This window comes from Ptychodera flava, chromosome 16, assembly GCF_041260155.1.
Source record: "Ptychodera flava strain L36383 chromosome 16, AS_Pfla_20210202, whole genome shotgun sequence".
In the NCBI taxonomy this organism is placed as follows: domain Eukaryota; kingdom Metazoa; phylum Hemichordata; class Enteropneusta; family Ptychoderidae; genus Ptychodera; species Ptychodera flava.
The window spans coordinates 1,021,008-1,045,949 of record NC_091943.1 but is presented as its reverse complement, the minus strand read 5'-3'; the positions used below and the strand labels follow the sequence as shown (position 1 = coordinate 1,045,949).

Genomic DNA, 24,942 nt, shown 5'->3' with positions numbered 1-24,942 from the left:
ATATAACTTTCTGAAAATCAGTGATGTAAACGATGTCTGAGGTATGAATATACCTGTAGCAGTGTCAGTATTGTGTCATTTGAGGAGTCACTTGCTTTGAACAGACACTTGAACAAGCTGAAAAAAGAGTGGTGAACAGGTGATATTCTCAGCTATCAAACAGAACAGAAGAAACAAAGCAATGGTATGATTTTCTGGTAGTACAAGTGAAACAAATTTATGAGGTAATAGCTGCTCTGCTAAACCACTAACCCCAATACATGGTAGAGTAAGGTTGACCCCTTTCACCGCCATGGATTGGCCCAAAGCCATCGTTATCGATTGTGAGTGTAGATCTGTTTACAGGGAATTGGGATGAACAGGTTAATTTTACATTCATGTAATGCATGATCTGCATTATTCGAGGTCATATTCGGTTTACTTTCTTTTATATCCTTGCATTGTAAAAGTGGTTTCAATTTTTCAACAGGAATACGTATTGTCCCCCATCATCAACAATACCAGCAGCTCCTCCCCTTCCTGTGAAAAAGCGGTTTTCAGGTCCTCCTTCCATCAGCAGTGATGTAGTCTCATCGGGAAGTGGATCTCCGGAATCATGGAGTATGAACAACTGGAATAACCCTCCTGCCTCTCCCTATGATAATGTGGATCAGGCTTATTCAGGGAGATCTCCGACCAGCAGTACTGCGTCCATATACAGCCAGGACTCTCCGTCTCATAGTAGCAGTGGCCGGCCAAGCAGCCTTGCCTCCGGAGGGAGCACCGGAGCCCCTCCGGGCCCCCAGGGAGATATTCCGGAAGATGAAATGGATTACACTGACCTAGATAAAAATTATCAAATTGGACAAGTTATAGCAGAAGAGACTGCCAAGACAAGGCAGCGTCTTTTCCACGCAAGCTCACAAATTGGAAAGTTTGCCAGTATGGAGAGCACTATGTCTTGTGAACAGTCGTCATGGACCAGTAGTAAAGCAGAGAGTTGTTTTACCGCTGAGAAACGAGTTGACAAGACTGCAACATACACGGTGACTTCGTCCGTGGTGTCCTCCAGGAGCACTTCAAGTCAGTCGTTCACAAGCAGAAGTGTTACAAAAACAGGCTCGATTGAAGCGTCCAAGTCAGCGTTTTTATCCGTTGCTCCCCAACACTTGTCAGCAGACATGTCCCAGCTCTCACTGTTAGAATCTACCCTCCAACCAGCACATCCAGACATCTCCCGCTGGCGCCACTCCTATCCTCCAGAGCCCCCTAAATTGCCAGACAAGAAAACTGCCCGGCGCCAAGACTCGGAATACGACAATGTTCCACCAAACAACGAGAACCTTGGGCTCTCGGCGTCCAGTGAGGATGTCTGGCAGTTGCAGTCTGCTGAAGAAAGGCGGAGAATGACAGACCAAAATCAAGAAATGGTGATAGCTCCTCCATTGCCTGCAAAAAAGAAAACAAGTAAGTGTTACATGGTTATACTGTCTAGTAAAACCAAAGGACTAGTTTATCATCAACAAGCAAAATTCCAGGTTTCAATCTTAATGTATGTCACTGCCAATCTATTGTAGGACTGTTGGCAAGTGACGTCATTGTTCTCTCATTAAATATGCAAAAAATAAACATTTGTCTGCAAAGTTAGAGTGTATTTTTGCAAACTACACATGTTAGAATGATGAAAATGTAACTTAATAGGCATCTGACAGAATTGCCACAAATAGGAAAAAACATTGACGATGATTCAGGCTTAAAACTGCAACAGCAGCCACATATGCAACACTGACAAAGTTTGTCAGAATTTTGAATAGCAGTATCTTATGTCATATAGGTATAGCTATATATATAAACAATCCAGCAACATTGAACTTTGCTATTGAGATATTTTCCTCTTTAAACAGTACAGCAGTGGTTCTAGGATTGTTGCCCCTTGACATTGACTATCCAGACACTTACACTGACCATTTTGCAATTGGTGGGTTGGGAAATGTTGCAGTGGTAAATTTCAAAGGTGACCGTCCTGATGTCAGAGCAATACATGTACCCTTACCTGGGAATTAGAATTCAGTGTTACAGAGGCAATTTTCAAATGCAAATTCCTGTTAGTCTTCCAATCATCAGTGTATCACACAGAATCAGGACTGTAACCCATATGAAGATATACCACCAAGACATTTCCCCACACCCTAGTGCTAGGCTAGGGTTAGGGATATGGTTACTGTAAATGGGTGTTTTTAAAGGGTGGCCATCAGTCTGAATTATCCTCTCCTTTTAAGAATGTGATAATATGAGGTTATTATGAAAATACTGCAAAGGATGCATGAGGACATTGGTGCAGCGTATCGCCCAACACGAAGCGAAGGGTGACGCGTGGCGCCAATGTCCGAGTGCATCCTTTGGGGTATTTTCATGATAACCTTATTATTATACATCTTACATTCGTGACTGGGGCATCAAATTGTCAGAGTAATGACCGTTTTCGTGCAATGTCAACAATTTTTCTTCCCATTTATAGCACAGGTGTGGAATGCAATCTCAGACGCGCTTCTGCAAGTTCTGGATAGAATGTGTGTGTGCACAACACACGTATGTACAGAGCGCCCACGAGACATGTTCTGGCACTTGTCCAATGAGTCCCTTGAAACCATTCAACAGTGAACGTGCAGATACAGCCGCAGGGGATAGGGCGCCTTGAAACCGTACATGTTACAGAACAGGTGTTCTGTACAGCTTTTTTAGCTCAGACAAAATTCTATTGTTCTCGATGGTAGATATATAATAAACCTGTGGATCACTCCTTTTGGTATAAACCCACTGATGTTATGAAAATCATATTAGGATTGCATTTACAAAATAATGAGAAAAGGGTCTTTCCACTCAATCATATCTTCTGTATTTGGTCACTTCCCGGTCAGTCTAGCTCTTACAGACTCTAGTCATTTCTAATAATTTGTGTGTTTTTACCCCAAACAGTTGACGCATACATTGGAGTTTTCAGGGACTACTCAGAACCGTTTATTGACCAAAACAGGAGGCAGACTATCTATGAGTATGTGTGCAATATGGAGTATGAGAGCTACTACCAGTCCAGACAGTTTGAAAGTAGAGAGTTTGATGACAGTCGCAGTGCCTCACCAATGCCATTACCTCCACTGCCACCCAAGAAACGAGATTCAACTGGCGAGGTAGGAAAATATCTCTGTTGAAAAGAGAGAGATGTTTAAAGGTATACTGTCACCTGTTCCAATTTTGCCACAGTTACCATGGAAAGAGAAATTCTAACCAATCACAGATTTTAAGCGGGTGGCCGCTTTTTAAAAACAGTGCCCTCACATGGGCATTTTGAATACCAAGGAACGCCCCTTTGACCATATATGGGCATATTTAGATTACAGGTGACTATATACCTTTAACAATTTTGTTTGATGCCAACATGAACATGCTGGGCTGATGAGTGGGATAGCAGGACTAGCAGAGGTTGTATCTGAGTCCAAGTACAGGCGGTAACAAGTATATGGATTGTATTTTGAAATGCCTTACACGATCTGTTGTATTTAATATAGTAATTCATGAATATTCATGAGTTTTGATGAAAAGAGAGATAACATCTTTGAGCTGAAATAATAATTTGTATTCTTCATAAACAGTGTATGACCATTATGCAGATATTTCAGTTAAGAGGATGCAGGAATCTGGGGTGAAATATTCTTCAAAACATAAAAACTTCAGCCTTCCCTTTTAAACAAGGTGTGGGTAGACTACATGTATGAACCGTGCAAGACATATGAAAAAGAGTCTTTTTGATGGCTGAATATAACATATTAGGAGTAAGTTCATTGAATCTCCAACAAATGACAATGGTATCATGATACTTTAATAGGATATGAGATTGAGGTACAACACAAGCCCGGAGGCTGCCATGAGACCCAAGATCACCTCAAAGAAGAAATCAGAGAGCATGATAGAGGGCGCTGCTGCCAAAGACAACCACAGAAAACAAATGCAGGAGAAGTAAGTCAGAACAAACCTGTAGCTGCTAACGCTGTGTTGTGAAGTTTCGATACAGAGTCAATGTTACTGGTGAAAAAAATGAATGAAGACATCGCAACACAGGATGTCCATAGTACATTTCCCACTTGACTGAAAATCTAATAACACAGTTAGATTCTAGTGCTCACAGATAATAAAATCAGGTTTTACGATGAGAATACAAGTGAAAAAAATAAGCATCCAGGGTTCACAAAATAAATATCCAGATTTCAAAATAGAAGTCTAGGGCTCATTTACAATCATTTAGGGTCAACAGATAAGCATCTCAAGTAAACATCTGTGACAAAGCTGAAAAAGAGGAAATTGTACAATAGGGTTTGAATCACTTATGATCAAGCTCTAAGACTCTGCAAACACTGTAAATCAAACTGATTATCATGGGTTCAAAAACCTGTTTGCAATGCTTTTATTAGGCACATAGGTATAGTTGTGGTCAGTAGTTTCCCTGCAGATGCTAATGTTGATGTTTATACCCACTGTGTAGGCTCCTTGTTTTATGTTTTCCCCTCCTCATTTCTCATCTTCCCACAATTTCCCCCACAGGACTGACCAGCCAATGTCACCCAGTGGTAAGGTTGCTGACAAGGAAGGAGAGGAGAGTGACTTTGATGAAATCAACCCTCTTGATTTGCTTGACGTAGTTCACCTACTTATACCCAAGAAAGAAGTGAGTTGTAAATACATTGCCTAGACTTTACATAGTGAAAGTCTCCAGCTATTGACAATAGAGAGGTTTAGTTACACATAATTATGTGTATGTCTGATAGCGTGCACTGGCATACACATATCCGTACTAACGTGCAGATTTTTTGGTTTAGTTGTGCATTCCCGATGGTTTTTGCTACATTTTTTGTGAAAGTTTTAAGAAACATAAATTTCTCTATGCGAGGACTACTGTAGCTTGTTGTATCCTCAAATGAAATTGGCCAATTTTCTTTTGTACAGTTATTTATGTGGTTTTAAATCTTTTCACCACCATGGTTTGTCCCAAATCCATTGTTTTCTATGGTAAAGTTGGACCTGTATACAGGGAACTGGGGGTGAAAGGGGTTTTTTAAGAAATCTTTTTGAGGCATCAGATAAAAAGTGGAATGAGACTACAACATTTCGTTCATGTCAGGAAATCATAGCAAGTACTTCTTGAACTGGAGCAAAATCTACGAAATATCTGATATCAAAGGTGTTTGTTGACAATGATACTTTATGAGGTTGCTTGTCTAAATTTGCGGAAATCATCAAGACAATCTAGAAAATACTACATTTAATTGTGACTACGTGTAGAAGTGTCATTTGATGTTCTGAACGTCTGTACTGCATGTACACAATGTCTGGTCATCACGTGACGAAGACGCTACGCATACTAATTGAACGTAATTACTTGGAACTAAACCTCTCTCATAGCTTATTCAGAAATACCTTAACTGATTCCGTTGTGCAAGTATCTTTTGGATGATTGCCCAGTATAGCTTATCATGGATTGTTGCAAGAGTGCCACTCTTTAACAGTGCTGATTATACATCAGTATCTAGTGCTGAGACTCTGATAATGGCTGACTGGAAATGTCTTGTCCGTATTTATACCAAAATACCAAATCTAAGTTGTGTGCATCTGAAATCAAGGGTTTTTTTGAAAGCCGCTGAGATGATCTTGTCTTGTCACTCCAACTAGGATGAAGAGGGACCTGATGTCAGAGGAGGAACATCAGATGTGCTTGCAGTACATGCCACTGGAGTTAGCAAAAAAGGTCTGTACCAACAAACAATCCAACCCCCTTTTCACAGATAGGCTGCTTCAAATCATGCAGACAGAGGATTGCATCTTTTATGTGCATTTTATTTACACCACAAACTGCGTACAAATTCAACAGAATTCGAAAAATATCTACATAAAGTAAAAAAATTATGTAAAGTTAGATCCATCAGTAGAGCCAAATCTTACAGTTGTTGTTATCTTATACTCCAATTTCAATAGCACTCTTTGGTGTAATCCTCTCATAGGGCTGCCTCGAAAATGAAAGACTTAAACTTTTCTCAATGAAACTTTCAACCATTGCCTTATCAAATCATTGATAAAAATCAGGGATCACCATGTAACTAGGATGAAGAGGGACCTGATGTGAGAGGAGGGACCTGATGTGAGAGGAGGGACCTGATGTGAGAGGAGGGACCTGATGTGAGAGGAGGGACCTGATGTGAGAGGAGGGACCTGATGTGAGAGGAGGGACCTGATGTGAGAGGAGGGACCTGATGTGAGAGGAGGGACCTGATGTGAGAGGAGGGACCTGATGTGAGAGGAGGGACCTGATGTGAGAGGAGGGACCTGATGTGAGAGGAGGGACCTGATGTGCTTGCAGTACATGCCAGTTTTGAACTAGAGAAGCAAATAACATATTAATTATAAAAATTATCAAAAATGGCTGCCATCCCTGTGTTAACTCTATGGGAAAAAATAAAATTTTCCATTTTCAAAAAACTGATGGTGAAAATGTTTCTTACACCAAGAACTTTAAAATGAGCTCCCACAAGTGGTAGATCGGAACAGAATTGTAAAAATTTTAGAGTCCAAATATATATGTCCCTGTGACACATTCTACCCTAAAAACAGACCCTGCTGAAGAATACCTGAAGCAAAGTACTTTGAGTAGAGGGGCAAATTCACAGTGTTTGTAGAATTCTAGTGTTTAGATTTGTCTATCTACACCTTTGCTGTGTGTACTTGAGCTAGTGTGTTTCTCTGTGTTATGTATCAATGCAGATGAGTACAGTTTAACTATTATACTTACATTGCCCTCTGAAATGGTTCAACTTTTACTGTTAGAAAGAACAGAGGGACACCAAGATAAGGTAATCAACTGGTTCAATGTCAGTATGTTTACAACAGATATATATGTGGAAAAGTCAGTGAAAATATGAACTGTGACATCTGCTGTCTGCACAGTGACAATTTGAAACAGTAGTGTACCTGCAATTAATGTCTATACTGTCTTTCCATTTGTCTTTCAGACTTCATGTTCAGGGAAGCCTTCCTTACCACGTACAGAACTTTTATCAAGCCAGGAGACTTGATCAACAAGTTACTTTATAGATATCCTTTCAGAATTTCACACCATGCATTGAAATTCATCAGGTGCAAAACCAAGAAAGAAAATCTATGATGAAGGTCATGTAGAAGGTTGAAAAAATGTCAGTAATCTGTAGAGATGTATGACCATCTCAGTGTTAACATTGAAAGGAAATGAAGCACACAATTGTCAAATCATTTTCAGAACCAAGGGATATTTTTTTTGAGAATTGCAAACTTTAATTTCACCAAACATCTGCATGCGAGAGCTCTTTCTCACAATACAGTTTATTGCTTCGTTCTAGTTATCCACCATAATCCAGCTTTTGTAACATACCAGTCTATTGGCTTGAAAGAAAACTACAATGTAAGATTCTTTATAGAGCACTAATTTTTTCCCCAAAAATATCAAGGCAACATATTCATTTGTTATGAATTTATCTGTAACTTTTTCCATGATTTTGGACCAAATGAACATAAATTTTCATGGGCTACACTTTTTGACCAACATTTTGGGAAAATCTGGAAAAAACTTCTCTACATCTGAAAGAAATTTTGCCATTATATTGTATAAATGCAACAAACTTACTTAAGACACTTACCTCTCTAGATAAAAGAGAAAAATTAGAAATTGTCTTTTGGGGGTCAAAACAGTATAGAATTGTAACATAGTGTGTATAGAGAGAATAGTATACATGTAATTGTGTTATTTCCTTAACATTTATTTTCACGTATAACAAATTTCGTACAATGAGTGATTTGAAGTGCCAGAGAGCCAGCAAGAATGCCTTCTTCCTTCTGTTGAGAGTGGCTGACGAACTCATGTGAGTAGATTTTGGTCGTCTTTGTTGAAATTCAGAATTTTATCCGTGATCAAATACATTAGGTGTGATAAAAAAGGTCACCGCAATGGGGAGCGTAAACTTTAAAATTTTATAGATAAAACACAGATGTTTTGGTAACTCATCATGCGGCGCCTCCAGGTGAGAGCTGTGATTGCAGTTTGCAACATGAGTTGTACAACCTATGTAGCCATCAGAGTGAATCAAATGAGATATGGCCATTCACAGACTTAGTTTGCGGTTTAAGGTCTGGTGAAATGGTCCCGTTCGTGTGACTGAATATCTTCCAGGGGGTCAATACTATTACACTCGCAACAGAATTGCAACCTAAAAGTACGCGCAAGTGTTAATTTTTTGATATTTCTATGCGCGGCTTTCATGGGGTCATTTTGCGACACTCAGGTCACGCCCATAGCGGGGATAATGGTTGCCGTCTGTGACGTCACTGGTGTGTCATTTACATCGAATAGCGGTCCAACGCCGCCTTATCTCTGCCCGGTATCCGCTAACAAAACACTGTTCGCGCTGCCCATTTGCCACGTTCGCCAATGCGAATCGAAATCCGAAGTGGCCAAAAAAAAATCGATCCTAATTCGCCACAGCGGAGAAACTGAATTTTGTTTAAAAAATATGGTAAAATAAAGAAAAAACGTAGGTTTTTTAGTCTTTTGTTTAATCTGCTTCTCTCTCGGCGATTCGCAAAAACTGTGTCTACTTCCGTATTATTGCGTTCTTTCCGTCTTACGTATTTGCAATCGTGCAAGTCTCGCGAGAGATTTGACGTCATTTAGTCTAGTGTACAGCATGCATAAATGGCTCTCGCGAGAATTGAAACTAAGAGACACGTAATCGAGCCCTCGACATAAATTTGACGTCATTTTGTCTAGTGTACAGCGGGCATAGGAACGCTCGCTCGCGAGAATTGAAACTTTTGCTATACATAGCAGACATACGCATTTTAATCGAGGCAACAAGGTTCGGTGTTGCAGTTGATTTACATTGCGGTCTAGATGTTCTGTGTTGTGGATTTTTATCACGGTCTTCAACATTCCATGTTGCGGTCGATTTGCATCGCGGTCCTCGTGGTCCGGTATTCCCCGTTGTTCTTCAATTTAATTGCCGTCCCAACGACGCGTTCCATGTTGCTGTCGATTTGTATCATGGACTCCTCTACCTCCATGATTGGTATCGCGATCTCTACGTTCCGTGTTGTAGCAAAAACTAAAAGGAAGGACATAAAAGGAAAGCGAAGGACTGTGAAGGACGAATAGAAAACGCAATTAAGCGAAGAAACAATTATTTTCGAAAATGTAATTATACATTATTAGGCGAAGGACAACCTTTTCAGTAAAGAATGAGATGAAGCATTGTATTATCATAGGCTGACGGACAGAATATAATGTTCTGCAGAATAATGCTACGGACTGCGGGTCAAGGTAATTTAACCTCAGATATGATTGCGAGTATATTGGCCTTAAATTGAGGGAAGGACGGTATTTTTACCACGAAATAGGGCGAAGGAAAGCATTTTCATATCGGAATAAGGCGAATGACCCCCTTTTCACCTCAGAATTAAACGAAGGACGGCATGTTCACCTCAGAATAGAGCGAAGGACGGTATTTTCACCAGAGCCGATTGGGCGAAGGACGATATTTTCACCGCTATATCTGACAAAGGACGATATTTTCACTTCTGAATTCGGCGAAGGACGCCCTTTTCACTTCAGAATATAGCAAAGGACGGTATTTTCACCTCAGAATAGAGCGAAGGACGGTATTTTCACCAGAGCATTGGGCGAAGGACGATATTTTCACCACTATATCGGACGAAGGACGGTACTTTCATCTCCGAATTGAGCGAAGGAAGGTATTTTCAACTGAGCATTGGGCGAAGGACGATATTTTCACCGCTATATCGGACGAAGGACGGTATTTTCACTTCTGAATTTGGCGAAGGACGGTGTTTTCACCAGAGCATTGGGCGAAGGACGATATTTTCACCGCTATATCGGACGAAGGACGGTATTTTCACTTCTGAATTTGGCGAAGGACGGTATTTTCACCAGAGCATTGGGCGAAGGACGATATTTTCACCGCTATATCGGACGAAGGACGGTATTTTCACTTCTGAATTTGGCGAAGGACGGTGTTTTCACCAGAGCATTGGGCGAAGGACGATATTTCACCGCTATATCGGACGAAGGACGGTATTTTCACTTCTGATTTGGCGAAGGACGGTGTTTTCACCAGAGCATTGGGCGAAGGACGATATTTTCACCGCTATATCGGACGAAGGACGGTATTTTCACTTCTGAATTTGGCGAAGGACGGTGTTTTCACCAGAGCATTGGGCGAAGGACGATATTTCACCGCTATATCGGACGAAGGACGGTACTTTCACCTCCGAATTGAGCGAAGGAAGGTATTTTCACCTCAGAATAGAGCGAAGGACGATATTTTCACCTGAGCATTGTGCGAAGGACGATATTTTCACCACTATATCGGACGAAGGACGGTATTTTCACTTCAGAATAGAGCGAAGGACGGTATTTTCACTTCAGAATAGAGCGAAGGACGGTATTTTCACCTGAGCATTGGCCGAAGGACGATATTTTCACCGCTATATCGGACGAAGGACGGTATTTTCACTTCTGAATTGGGCGAAGGACGGTGTTTTCACATCAGAATAGAGCGAAGGACGATATTTTCACCTGAGCATTGTGCGAAGGACGATAATTTCACCGCTATATCGGACGAAGGACGGTATTTTCACTTCTGAATTGGGCGAAGGACGGTATTTTCACCTGAGCATTGGGCGAAGGACGATATTTTCACCGCTATATCGGACGAAGGACGGTATTTTCACTTCTGAATTGGGCGAAGGACGGTGTTTTCACATCAGAATAGAGCGAAGGACGATTCTTTCACCTCAGAATTGGGCGAAGGACGGTATTTTTACTTCTATATTGGACGAAGGACGGTATTTTCACTTCTGAATTTGGCGAAAGACGGCATTCTCACCTTAGAATTGGGCGAAGGACGATATTTTCACCGCTATATCGGACGTTCATCTCCGAATTGAGCGAAGGACGGTACTTTCACCTCCGAATTGAGCGAAGGAAGGTATTTTCACCTGAGCATTGGGCGAAGAAACGATATTTTCACCGCTATATCGGACGAAGGACGGTATTTTCACTCTGAATTGGGCGAAGGACGGTGTTTTCACATCAGAAAAGAGCGAAGGACGGTACTCTCACTTCCGAATTTAGCGAAGGACGGTATTTTCACCCGCGAATGGGGCGAAGGACGGTATTTTCACCGCTATATCGGACGAAGGGCGGTATTGTCACCTCAGATTTCAGCGAAGGACGGCATTTTTACTTCAGAAATGAGCGGACAGAATTTTCACCCCAGAATAGGGCGAAGGATGATATTCTCACCTGAGAATTGAGCGAAGGACGGTATTTGGACCCCGGAATAGGGCGAAGGACGGTATTTTCACCACTATATCGGACGAAGGACGATATTCTCATTTATGACTTTGCGAAGGGTCCCATTTCACCTCGGAATATGGCGAAGGACCCCCTTTTCACCACTGAATAGAACGAAGGACGGTATGTTCACCTCGGAATATAAAGAAGGAAAGTAGTTTCACCTCTTAATAAAGCGAAGGACGGTATTGTCACCTTAGAATTGAACAAAGGACGGTATTAAGACATCGGAATAGAGCGAAGGACGGGATTTTCACCTGAGAAGTGCGCGGAAGGACGGTATTTTCACCGTAATATCAGACGAAGGACGGTATTTTCATCTGAGAACGAGGTGCATGACAACATCGGATGGACTCTGAGGGCAACATTTTTTCTACAGAATGGGTTAAAAGCAAGTATTTTCACCATAGAATGCATTAATTTCATTGCGGAATAATATTCAGGGATAGGAAAGTTAATTTTGTGTAGATCTCTGAATTCGAAATAGGTTGATCAAAAGTGTGATAAAATCTGCAGAAATATCTTAAAAAGGTGAGAAATGCCGTTCCTGGAAAATACCAGTCTTAAGAGCTTAAGAGTGCATAAAATATTGCGTCAACTTTGAGAACATGTGTAGCACCCCCTTCGAGGTGCAAAAAACAAACCGAAGAAAGTTACATATTATTCTGACCACCCCTCCAAAGATCTAACGAAGCTTCCTTTTGGACACCATTATTATAATAGCTTTCGACGAAGGACAGAATTGTGAACAGAAGCATTACATTTCACAGACACTGAAGAGTCATTTCCTTCTCTAATGTAATTTTCTGATGAAATGTATGTAATGTTTCCGCCAAGTAGCTCTTGTAATGAAATAATAGAGAATGTGTGGAGCTAACTAATTTTAAAATAAACCTGCTCCTTTTCCCAAAAGCTGTGACATACAGTGCATGAAACTACGGGATAAAAGTTGCAGAAATTCTAAATTCGGTATGGATGTTGTGTGCGAAAGCTTAAGAAATCATATGTGTCCAAAACAAAATGTACGAAATGAAGTAAAAATCATTCTCACAACCCTCTCACGTATTGCTGGTCCACCCCTTGCTACAGCAAGTCAGTCTGTGGCGTTGACTTTCATATCAAATATTGTGAACGAAAGTATTTTCACCTCAGCATTAGGCGAAGGACTGCATTTTAACATCAGAATGGGTGGAAGGATGGTATTTTCACATAAGAATTAGACGAAGGGTAGTATTTTGACCTCACAATGTTTCGAAGGAAAGTATTTTCACCTCAGAAATAGCAAAGGACAATATTTTCACCTCAGAATATTGCGAAGGAAAGTATTTTCACCTCAGATTTATTTAAGGGACGGTATTTTCACCTCACAATATTGCGAAGGACAGCATCATGGCCTGCACTATAATGAAACTAGCATCCTTCACCATATTCTGCACTAATTACATAGTCCTTCGCCTTATTTTGCCGTGAAAAGATATCCTTCGTCCCATCATGTAGTGAAAAGGCTTGCCTTCAAATCATTTTATACGGATAACACAGTCCATCGCCCTACTCTTGATAGCTTACGCTGCCCTTCACTAGGCTCAATTCCGCGCTAAAAATACTATTCTCGTCCTTTCTGCATCCAGAAATACCGTCCTTCGTAGTCCTTCACTGTCCTTCGCTGTCCTTCGTTTTAGTCTCACCCCGTGTTGTTGTTCGTTTTAATGGTAGTCTCAACATTCAGTGTTGCTGTTCATGCAGCTAATTTGCATCGTGGTCTCAACCTTCCGTGTTGTGGTTGTACTTGTAGTGCATTTTAATCACGGTCCCATTTACGTTTTAAGTTACTGTCGATTTGCATTGCGGTCTCGACGTTCCGTGTTGTAGACAAGTGCATTTTAATTGCAGTCACAACGTTCAGTGTTGGTGTTCAGGCTGTTGATTTGCATTGCGGTCCCAACCTTCTGTGTAGCGAGTAGCGAGGCAGGCTCAGCCGAGGGACCGTGGCCGATCGTACGAACCAGCAGAGACAAGCACATCCTATGGTTCAAACACTCAACACTTGACGGGAACTTAAAATAATTTACAGTTGAGCCGTTCATGTTCTTGCCGCTGTCACAGCCACCAAAAGAACAACGTTCTCCCATAGTGAATGAGGACACTATCCTGATCATGTAAGCGGAAACCCTAGAAGTTACCCCCATAGGGAGCTTACGGAGGTGTGAAATACTTTAGTTCCCGTTATGAGATACGGCGTCGGGCAAACTTCGGAAAGCCGAAAAAAGTCGACTGGAGAGGCTCGGGGGACACGCCCACATTGCATTTTTCTTTTGCCATATTTCATAATCACGCGCGATAAACGAAAAAAGAAATGAACGTAACTGTTTTATAGACCATCAACTGTATTTCTGTGATTTTGCAACATGGGCATTTCACCAGACCTAGTTTGCGGTTTAACTGAACATTAAACTTTTTACAGTACTTAAAGGGGTGGTTCTTGATCCCTGGTTTTCAGATTAGTCAATTGTTGACATTGAGTACTTACATGGTGTTAGCCCTTTGTTTTCTATTGAGATTTTTATCAAGTTAGTCAATTTGCTTTAAGATAAAGCTGACAAATGAGCTGCCCCTTTAATATAGAAATGCAATAAAACTGTGTAGGTTGCAGAGTGTGGTTAGCGGAATTTATTTCACAACATTGCTTAGACTTGACGACAAAAAGCGAGTGAACGTTTGCAAATTGTGATCGTATGTTTGATATTTGACACAGAGGTCAGATAGAGGATGACATCATAGAGATATTGATGGACCTGGTGTTCCAGCTACTCTGTGATGGTGAGTTAAGGCTGGCCATACTGCTGAGGAATAAACTGCTGCATAAAGTGGAGATCAACAAGAATGCCTGCAAGACATTCAAACCATTGGCAAGCCTGAACGTGTATGCCAGGTAAGTTCAGTGACTTTTAATCAGAATTTATTTGTATGTGTAGCCACTCCAAGGCCCTGCCTTGTGAGGGGAGTATACTTTTTAACCACTCAGTACCGGGTGACCTTGTTTTAGTATTATCATGCTTTTTACTTTTTTTTTCAGGAGAGATACTTTGCATGATTTCCATGCATCGGAACTTGCAGAACAGATGACAATTCTGGACTCGGAGCTCTTCCAGAAAATTGAGGTATGATTTTCTGGGCATTTCCAATTTCTTGTTTGTTTATTTTGTTTTTGTCGTTTAGTTTTCTCGTGAGGGGAAGGGGGAGTGTAGGTTGTCCAGTTTGCATTTCATAAATTTGTGTCACACGTAAATTAACGTTACAGCACAAAAAGAACGCACATGACACTATCACTTATCGCTGTATGAAACAATTTATCTTAGACGACTTTCTCTCAGACTTACAACAAGTCCCCTGGAACATCATTGAATGCTTTGATGATCCTGATGACGTCATTGAAATATGGACTCACTTATTCATGTCTGTTCTGGATAAACATGCTCCTATAAAACAGAAACGTGTACGTCACCTGCGTCGTCCTGATTGGTGGAACGAAGAGATATCAAGATTAATCAAACAACGTGATACAGCCAGAAGGACATCTCGCTTCTCAGACTATAGACATTTAAGAAATAGAGTCAAAAACCTCATCTTTAAATCTAAATCACAGTACTACAACAACCTCCTATCATTTCGTGACATAAATATATCTAAGTACTGGAAATCATTTCGCGAACTTGCTCCACCAAAATTGTCAAGCACGCCAACCAAACTTAGATCAGGTACAAATACTTTTATTGATCATAAACAAATTTCAAATACATTCAATGAATACTTTATTAACATCATCAATAAGCTGTCTTCCAAATGTAACAGTAGCCCAGTCAATCTTGACAAACTGTCAGATTTCGTCAGTAACAAAAAGATTCCTCCTTCAATTTTCGATATTCCACCCATATCTATTAATTTCATTCTCTCCCATCTCAATTGTCTAAATTGTAAGAAATCTCCAGGTTCAGACATACTACCACCCAAATTCTTAAAGTTGGCAGCCAACACTATAGCACCTTCTCTCACGTATGCATTTAACTGCTGCATTGTTAAAAGTCAGTTTCCATCTTTATGGAAATTGGCTCGTGTTAGTCCAATCCATAAAAAAGGTCCAGTAGACGAACCTGGTAACTACAGGCCAATAAGTGTACTTCCTGTACTTTCCAAACTCCTCGAGCGCCATGTTCACAATCACCTTGTAAATTTCATGGAAACACACAATCTCTTCTTTTCTAATCAATCTGGATTTCGTGCCAAACATTCTTGTGAAAGTACTCTTGTTGGTCTGGTCAACTCATGGACTAAAGAAATCGATTGTGGAAACATCGTTGGCTCAGCATTTTTAGACCTGAGCAAAGCGTTTGATCTCGTTGACCACACAATCTTGTTGTCCAAACTAAAAACCTACGGGTGTTCTGATCATACCCTGTCTTTTTTCAAATCATACTTATTTACACGTAAACAATTTGTGCAATTTAATCGTACAAACTCAGATGTTATTGATGTCAGGGTCGGTGTGCCTCAAGGTTCCATACTGGGGCCATTACTCTTTATTATTTATGTTAACGATTTGCCCCTTCACCTTGAAAATTCATCCTGTACTTCCTTTGCAGACGACACAACACTTCATGTTTCACACAAGTCCTTAAACACCATTTCTACTTACCTGAATGCTGATCTAAAAATAGTTGAAAATTGGTGTCTTACTAACAAACTTTGTATCAATCCCAGTAAGACAAAATCAATGATTATCACATCTTCTCAGAAGAGACGGCACATTAACAATGAAAACTTCAACCTCACTTTGGCTGGTAAAACTATTGACCGCGTCTCATCAGAGAGGTTGCTGGGGGTCACTATTTCTAATAATCTGGACTGGTGCGAACACATTTCAACCATTGAAAGCAAAATCAATTCCAATTTGTTTCTTTTGGCACGCATAAAAAAATTTCTCCCTCTCCACTCACGCAAGCTATTTTATTACTGTTTCATCTCACCACACATCAATTACTGTTCTAATGTTTGGAGCTTTACTTCCAGTAGCAATATCTATGCATTGGAGCGTCTACAGAGACGTGCAATGAGACTAATTCTTGACATTGTACCGCCTCTTTCCACTTTTCAATGTATACTCAGCTTCATTGGCTGCCTATTAACTTGAAACTCCGTTGTAACCGTATGGCCCAAATTTACAGAGCAACTCACAATTTAACCCCCGACTACATAACCAGTTTGTTCAATAATTACATCCCTTCTAGATCACTTCGTTCTTCCAATCAGAATCTCCTTAAAGTTCCCAAGGCACGTACACTTCTCTATCAGAACACATTGTCAGTTGCGGGTGTGGATGAATATAACAATCTCCCAAAATCAATAAGGGACTCTGAGTCACTGACTAGTTTTAAGAAATCTTGTAACAACTTTTTGTATAATACTTACTTGTCTGATGCCTTTTCGTAGTTTTTTATATCTATTTGTTCTTGTGTGATTTTGTGTTTTTATGTCTGTGCTGTAAAGTGTTTTATGACTTTCTTTTGTCTATTCGACCTCCACGAAAAGAGGTGTTTCACCTATGGAGTTATCGAGTTTAAATAAAGATTAATAATAATAATAATATGCATTTCATAAATACTTGTAGCATGAAATAGGTGAACAAGATTTTATGATAGTTTGCAGTCAATAGTTATGACAGTCCAAAAATGTTAGCCATAAAAGAATGCATTTGTGTCATGTTATATTGGTTTAAAGGATGCAAGGGTGATTAGAATCTTCAAAACCTTTAATACAGACATGAATGACAAACAGAAAGAAAGACAGGTTTGTTTTGAATTCTCCAAAAGAAGCATGATATTAGAATGAGGCAGAGATATTGATATTCATCTCAAATATTTGCAAGTCTTTGACTCGGGGGAATCATTCGGAAAATGTCTCTCGTTTCAGATACCGGAAGTACTGTTGTGGGCAAAGGAGCAATCGGATGAGCTGAGTCCAAATCTGACCATATTTACAGAGCATTTCAACAAAATGTCATACTGGTAAGTAACTTGTACGGTTTATTCTTACCACTGAAATCGATTGGATGGATTGAATGTGGCTGGTATGGTACATTGAAGGAGCTAGAAAGTATTATTTGAAACAAATAGCTGCACTGAGATTGTTGTAAATTATTAGTCCCCACGGACACCGTCCGGGGGGACTTATAGGTTTGGTCATGTCCGTGCGTGCGTGCGTGCGTGCGTGCGTGCGTCCGTCCGTCCGTTCACGCAGATATCTCAGAGATGCAAAAAGCGATTTCATTCAAACTTGGTACAAGGATTACTTCATATGTCATACAGATGCACGTCGATTTGTTTTGTGATACGATCCAATATGGCCGTCAGGCGGCCATTTTATTACAATTTTTTCATGTACAGAACCATAACTCAGACATGTTTCAACCAATTTTATTCAAAGTTGGTACAAGGACATTGACCAATGTCATAGATATGCACGTCAATTTTTTTTGTGATACGATCCAATATGGCCGCCAGGCGGCCATTTTATTACGATTTTTCATGTACAGAGCCATAACTCAGACATGTTTCAACCAATTTTAGTCAAAGTTGGTACAAGGACATTGACCAATGTCATAGATATGCACGTCAATTTGATTTGTGATACGATCCAATATGGCCGCCAGGCGGCCATTTTATTACGATTTTTCATGTACAGAGCCACAACTCAGACATGTTTCAACGGATTTATTCAACGTTGGTACAAGGACATTGACCAATTTCATAGATATGCACGTCAATTTTTTTTGTGATACGATCCAATATGGCCGCTAGGCGGCCATTTTATTACAATTTTTTCATATGCAGAGGCATAACTCAGGCATATCTCAACCGATTTTATTCAAAGTTGATACAAGGACATTGACCAATGTCATAGATATGCACGTCAATTTGTTTTGTGATACGATCCAATATGGCTGCTGTGTGGCCATTTTGTTATGATTTTTTCATATACAGAGGCATAACTCAGGCATATCTCAACCGATTTTATTCAAAGTTGGTACAAGGACATTGACCTATGTCATACATATGTACGTCGATTTTTTATGTGATACGATCCAATATGGTCTCTAGGCAGCCATTTTATTACGATGTTTTCATGTACAGAGCCATAACTCAGACATATTTCCACCAGTATCATTCAAAGTTGACATTGACCTATTTCATACATATGCTCGTCAATTTGTTTCACGTCATGTAGCAGTAACATGTCAATTATTGAAGTTTCGTAAGTAGGCTGATATGTCAAGAAATATGTACTGCATCAAATTCATGAAACTTTATACAGATGTTAACCGATGTTAAGCTCACATTGCTTTAACATTGAAAAAGACATTTATCAGTGTCATTTTAATTAATTTGTAATTGCATAAGTAATGAACTTTCTAATTAGGGTGATATAGCCAAATTAATACAATGTCAAATGTGATGAAACTTGATACAGATGTTGATCTCATAGTGTTGTAAATACTGCATCAAACTTTATGAAATATGGTACCAGTGATAATCTGTTAAGTGTTAGAATTGTATGCAAAAAATGTTTGCAACATCCTGTTGATTAATTCCTAGTTGACTCATTTATGAACTTTAGGATGGTGGCCTACATTGGTTTTATGTTTTCATCACCATGGAACTCATTCTTGGCCATTGAGCGCCATCTGTATCAAAGTATTTTTATCACAGACCTAACTAATGAAGAGGACTCTATCCTCTCTGAGGACATGTAATCAAAGTACCCATTATTAACAAGTGGGGACTGTGTCATCAACGATGACTTATTGTATTTTTCATGAAGTTTTAAAATTTGCATAACATTCATGGATATTAGTAGAAGTTAATGTTATCCATCAATTTGTTCAGGATATCATGATACTGTACCAATGCCATTTTTAATTGGACTATTTTAAAATTGAAAAAAAAAATTTTGTCAAGCAATCAGTGACATAATTTTAAGATTAAAACCTTTGATTCCTGTTCACCTACAGGTGTCGCTCAGTTATCCTGCAACAAGACAAGGCTCAAGAGAGGGAAAAATTACTTGCCAAATTTATCAAAATCATGAAGGTAAGAACATTCTAGTTGTGATCCCATTTTGCACATAGTTCTTGTAAACCTCCTTGTCATCAAGTAATCATGCAAGTGATTGTGAATTATGAAAATGTTCATTTTGTGATTTTGCATACTCAATATTTTCATCATCGTTTCTTCTTAGCACCTGAGGAGGTTGAACAACTTCAACTCCTACCTTGCACTGTTGTCAGCCTTGGATTCAGCACCAGTCAGAAGATTGGAATGGCAGAAACAGACAGCTGCTGTGAGTATATGCCGCTGATTCAGATTCATTTTAAATGCAATGAGCTGTGCCGTTGAGTTTAGATTTCTGTGAATGTACAAGATCCACTGAGGAACAATTCCATTTTTTTTTCTTATCAAAGCGACTACTTTTAGTTAGGAAATTTTAAAGTTAATTGAGCCTGACATGCATGCAGCATGTATTTTCCAATGCCAATAATCCAGAGTGTAGTAGTCTTTCATACAGGATACATCGACATCTCCAGTACTTGAATTTCTGGGTGAAAATCTTTGAAATTAGAACACTACTTCGGTTTATATGCAGTCTCCCTTGATGTGTTTGTCTTTCCATGTTCCAGGATTTACAAGAATACTGCGTATTAATTGATAGTTCGTCATCCTTCAAAGCGTACAGAGCAGCTTTAGCTGAAGCCAACCCACCCTGCATCCCATACCTGTAAGTTTTACACTTGCTTCTATCATTTTGCTTCTGTAACCTATGATTTTCTTTGTGCAGTAAGTTTTGGTACCAGTGATCACAGGGTCCAATAACAGTGGACACAGAGTCCGATAACAGTGGACACAGAGTCCAATAACAGTGGACACAGAGTCCGATAACAGTGTACACAGAGTCCAATAACAGTAATGACCAGTTCAACAACCTTTGCCTTTATAGGACACAATGTTATCTTTGATCTGAGTCCTTTTTAGCTCCCATATATGCATATGTATATATGCAAATGGGAGGTATTCTTATAAGGTGGCAAAATGGCGCCTGTGTGTATGTGTGTATGTATGTCTGTTAGTCCGTCCAGATCAAAAACTCCTAAACCACAATGGCTGTTGTCTTAGTATTTGGTGTACAGGTGCACCTAGGGGTGGAGATGTGAATTTGTTCAAATGAACATGTCAGTGCCAAAAATATGCAAATGAGGGGAAAAAAGGAAAAATCCTGCAAACGGCTAAAACTCAGTAAGCACTTGTCAGATTGGGTTGAAACTTTATATGCAGATTCCTTTAGGTATTCTCAATTATGTGTGCACAAATTGGGGTGAAATTTGCATGTTTGTATTTTTAGGGTATTTTTTTCTGTTTTTAGTCAAAAAGTCTTGTTCTCTGAAATCGCTCGTCTGATCGCTCTGAAAGTTTATATTCGTGTTCCTCAGGATGACCTCACTCAAGTTTGTACAAATTGTATTGATATTATCATATTTGTAATTTTGGGGCAATTTTCCCAATTTTTGGTAAAATTTTTTTTATCCAAAAACTACTGATCTAATAGCTTTGATATTTGGTACACAGGTATCTAAGATGTATCGTGATATAATATATTGAAGTTAGGATGGAACTGGCAATTTTTTTACTTTGGGGCAATTTTTGCCTTTTTTCGTCAAAAAAATTTTTTCTCCGAAAACTACTGATCTTTAATCTTTGATATTTAGTGTACAGGTTCCTAGGGTTTATGTTAATAAGATATATTGAAATTAGGATGAAATCTGCAATTTTGTATTTTGGGAGGCAATTTTTAGCTCCCATAGCCATATGTATATATGGCAATGGAAGCTATTCTTATAGGCTAGGGAAATGTCTGTATGTCTGTATGTCTGTATGTCTGTATGTCTGTCCGTCAACATCAAAAACTCCAAAACCGCTGCACATTTCATCTTGATATTTGGTGTGTACATGGATGATGGGCTGTAGATGAGATTTTGTTCAAATGAAGTTGTCATTGCCAAAAATATGCAAATTAAGTGAAAAAATGTAAAAACAGTCAAAAATTGAAAATCTCAATAACCACTGAGCAGATTACATAAAAAATTAGCATGTAAGTACTTTGGGCTGACCTGAAATAATTGTGCTTTTTTTGATTTTTTGATATTGTTGAAAATATACAAATTAGTGCCAAAAAAGGCGTTTTTGGTAAAAAATCTTCTTCTTCATGAACCGCTGGTCAGACAGCTTTGATATTTGGTATACAGGTCCCTAGGGATAACCCAAATTGGATTTGTTCAAATTGTGATGAAATATGCAAATCTGTATTTTTAAGGAATTTTTTTGTCATTTTTGGTCAAAAATTTATTTCATCAAAACCGCTCGTCTGACAGCTTTGATATTTGGTATACAGGGATAACCCAAGGGATAACCCAATTTGGATTTGTTCAAATTGTGATGAAATATGCAAATCTGTATTTTAAGGAATTTTTTGTCATTTTTGGTCAAAAATTTATTTCATCAAAACCGCTCGTCTGACAGTTTTGATATTTGGTATACAGGTTCCTACAGATAAACTAAATATGATATATAGAATATATGATGAAATCTGCAATTTTGTATTTTTGGTGCAATTTTTGACATTTTTGGTCAAAAAATGTGTTTCTCAAAAACTACTTGTCTGATGCCTTTGATATTTGGTATACAGGTTCCTGGGGGTTCTCCTAGTGTGATATAGTGAAATTTGATGAAATCTTCAATTTTTGTATTTTTGGGTCAATTTTTGCCATTTTTGGTCTAAATATTTGTTTCTCAAAAGTTACTCATGTGATAGCTTTGATATTTTGTATACATTTTTATACATAATTATGATGAAATCATCAATTTTGTATATTTGCAGCTAATGTTGCCATTTTAGGTCAGGCCATCCTGAAATGAGCTATCAAAGATCTCAACCATCTTCATCACTACATATGTCACAAAAAGTTGCTCTCTACATAACACAGCAGAGCTCTGTCGACTATTGGGTCGCTTGTTTTTTTTCAAAACCGCTGGTCAGACAGCTTTAATATTTGGTTAACAGGTCCCTAGGATGACCTTAGTGAGATGATTTCATACAGTCAGGAAATACTTATTTTGTATCCATGTCTATAGTAGCTTCAGGGACATTGGCCCTATGTTTAAGATAATGTTGTGATTCAGTAAGCATTTGAAATGGTAAACTGTATTTGGTGTTGAAATGCGGTAAAAAATAATGAGAAAACATAGCTGAGGTGATTTTAGCAGGTTTGGTTTCCAACAAATATATTCAAAGTTTTTTTCAATGTTAAAGAGTGATGGAGGGGGGGGGGGGGGTCCTGGCAGATTTTGAAAAAAATCCAAACAAATGTCAATAAAAAAATCAGCCACAGAAGGTTTGTCAAAAAGAAAAGGTGGGATAGTGGGAAAAAAAGAATGTACAGTGTATCGGATAAAAAAGATGTTCCTCATCAATCTTCCAGACAACCCCCTTTTATCAAATGGTACACCCCTGATGTATTTTTGTGTGCCATTAAACATGCAGTGTATTTTAGTTTAAGATGTCAATCGAGTTAGGTAAGGATTTGAAAGGAATAGTCAAGTTCACCACAGTTTAACTTTATCTCTTGTGTCATCATCCTTGTGTAATTGGTTAAGTTTGTAAGTTGCTCCAGATGTGGATATACCAGCTGTTCTGGAAGAAAACAATGTTTACTTTCCCTATAGGGTTTCTGAGTTAATGATTGCATGTTGAAATCTCTCCATGTATCTGGTGCATGGGCAAAATGTAAATATTTGTTGCATGTTATGTATTTCAGTCTATGTCAAATATTGTAAATGAAAAATCAAGAACAGTTTGCTGTGTGCTTGTAAAAGATAACATGTATGTCAATTAAATTATATAAAATAATTAAATATTAAATATTAAATTAAATTATGTCAATTAAATATTAAAACTGCCTTGCAGTTTGATTGTCTTAAAAATTATCACAGAAGTAGAAAATGAAAAGAAACTAATCAAATTGCTGTGACATATTCACCCTCAGTGTCTGTAGGCCTATACTTAACTATTTTATCATTACATTCAGCTTTTTTTTATATCTTTATCACTCTCCATGGGCCAAGGCTCACTTGAGGTCAATGTCATCACTCTGTGCCAGTCTGTGAATGTCAGTCTGTCTGTATTTAGGCCCATGTTTCATACAATTGGTGGTTTGTTTTGATAACTATATTTGGTATATAGGGATAACCTAGCAATACAATTTTTTTGACAAAATGTGACATGACTTCGGTGACCTTTGACCTCAAATATACATATTTGTCCATAACTCAGTAACCACAAGTGCTACACCCTTCATATCTGGTATGATTGGACACCTTATGATGCCACATATTGTAGCTCATTAATTATGCACATATCTCATTCTGAGCAAGCCAATAGAGCTGGATGTCTGATTTTTGGTATATAGGGATAACTATAGAAGAGAAATTTTTTGACCAAATGTCATGTGACCTTGATGACCTTTTACCTAAAATATATGTTTATGTCAATAAATAAGTAACTACAAGTGCTATGTCCTTTGTATTTAGTAGGATGGGAGACCTTATGACAACACATGCTTTACCTCATTAATTTTGCACACATCTAATTCTGGGCAAGTGAATAGAGCTAGAGGTCTGATTTTTTGGCATATAGGGATTAATTAGCAATATAATTTTTTTTTCAAAATGTCATGTAACCTCAATGACCTTTGACCTTGATTATACATATATATGCATATCTCAGTAACCACAAGTTCTATACCCTCCAATTTTGATAGGATATTAGACCTTAAGATGTCACATCTTGTACCTCATTTATTATGCGCATATGTATTTCTTGGCTGGCCAATACTGCTAGAGGTCTGATCTTTTTTCCCGATTTAGAACCATAACTTAGACATGCCTCATGTGTTTCAAATTGGGAACAACGACATAGACCTACCGTACTCGTCCGAGTATAAGCCCCCGGTTCGGCAACACTAAACAGCGGTAAAACTAGGGGAGGGGCTTATACTCGAGCAACCCCATGTTATCTGGCATGGACGCTTAATTTATGCTAATTTTATGCACGATTTTTTTCAACACCACTCGATCTTTCTATCGCTTTCAAAATCCACTTGCACATCCAAAGAAATTGATTGTACAATCTCTGAATACAGAAGCGACATTTTGGTGAAATTTCAGCGTCGAAAAAAACCCCAAACTTGAAACAAAGACGTCATGTATGCTGCTGATCAACAGTATGTGAACAGGCATGCATTGCCCACACGGAAAGGCAACTCAATATTCCAATATCAAACTGTCTACATCTTGTGAAAACAACAACATAGCAGTAAAAATTGTAATAGTCACCAGGAAAAGTCTTCACAAATGAAA

The 24,942-nt window shown here is 38.8% G+C and overlaps 1 protein-coding gene across 3 annotated transcripts in view; it reads left to right on the top strand.

Annotated features, from left to right (window-relative positions):
* Nucleotides 1-24,942, top strand: part of LOC139152465 (rap guanine nucleotide exchange factor 1-like) — an 87,873-nt gene that overhangs the window by 46,804 nt on the left and 16,127 nt on the right. For all 3 annotated transcript variants that reach the window (XM_070725587.1, XM_070725586.1, XM_070725588.1), the window contains 13 exons: nt 470-1,446; nt 2,956-3,167; nt 3,863-3,993; nt 4,576-4,699; nt 5,701-5,776; nt 7,035-7,116; nt 7,824-7,916; nt 14,178-14,354; nt 14,499-14,583; nt 17,390-17,484; nt 19,488-19,566; nt 19,715-19,816; nt 20,154-20,251. In XM_070725587.1, the coding sequence (XP_070581688.1) occupies nt 470-1,446; nt 2,956-3,167; nt 3,863-3,993; nt 4,576-4,699; nt 5,701-5,776; nt 7,035-7,116; nt 7,824-7,916; nt 14,178-14,354; nt 14,499-14,583; nt 17,390-17,484; nt 19,488-19,566; nt 19,715-19,816; nt 20,154-20,251 (2,331 nt within the window). The remainder of the gene's footprint in view (nt 1-469; nt 1,447-2,955; nt 3,168-3,862; nt 3,994-4,575; nt 4,700-5,700; nt 5,777-7,034; nt 7,117-7,823; nt 7,917-14,177; nt 14,355-14,498; nt 14,584-17,389; nt 17,485-19,487; nt 19,567-19,714; nt 19,817-20,153; nt 20,252-24,942) is intronic.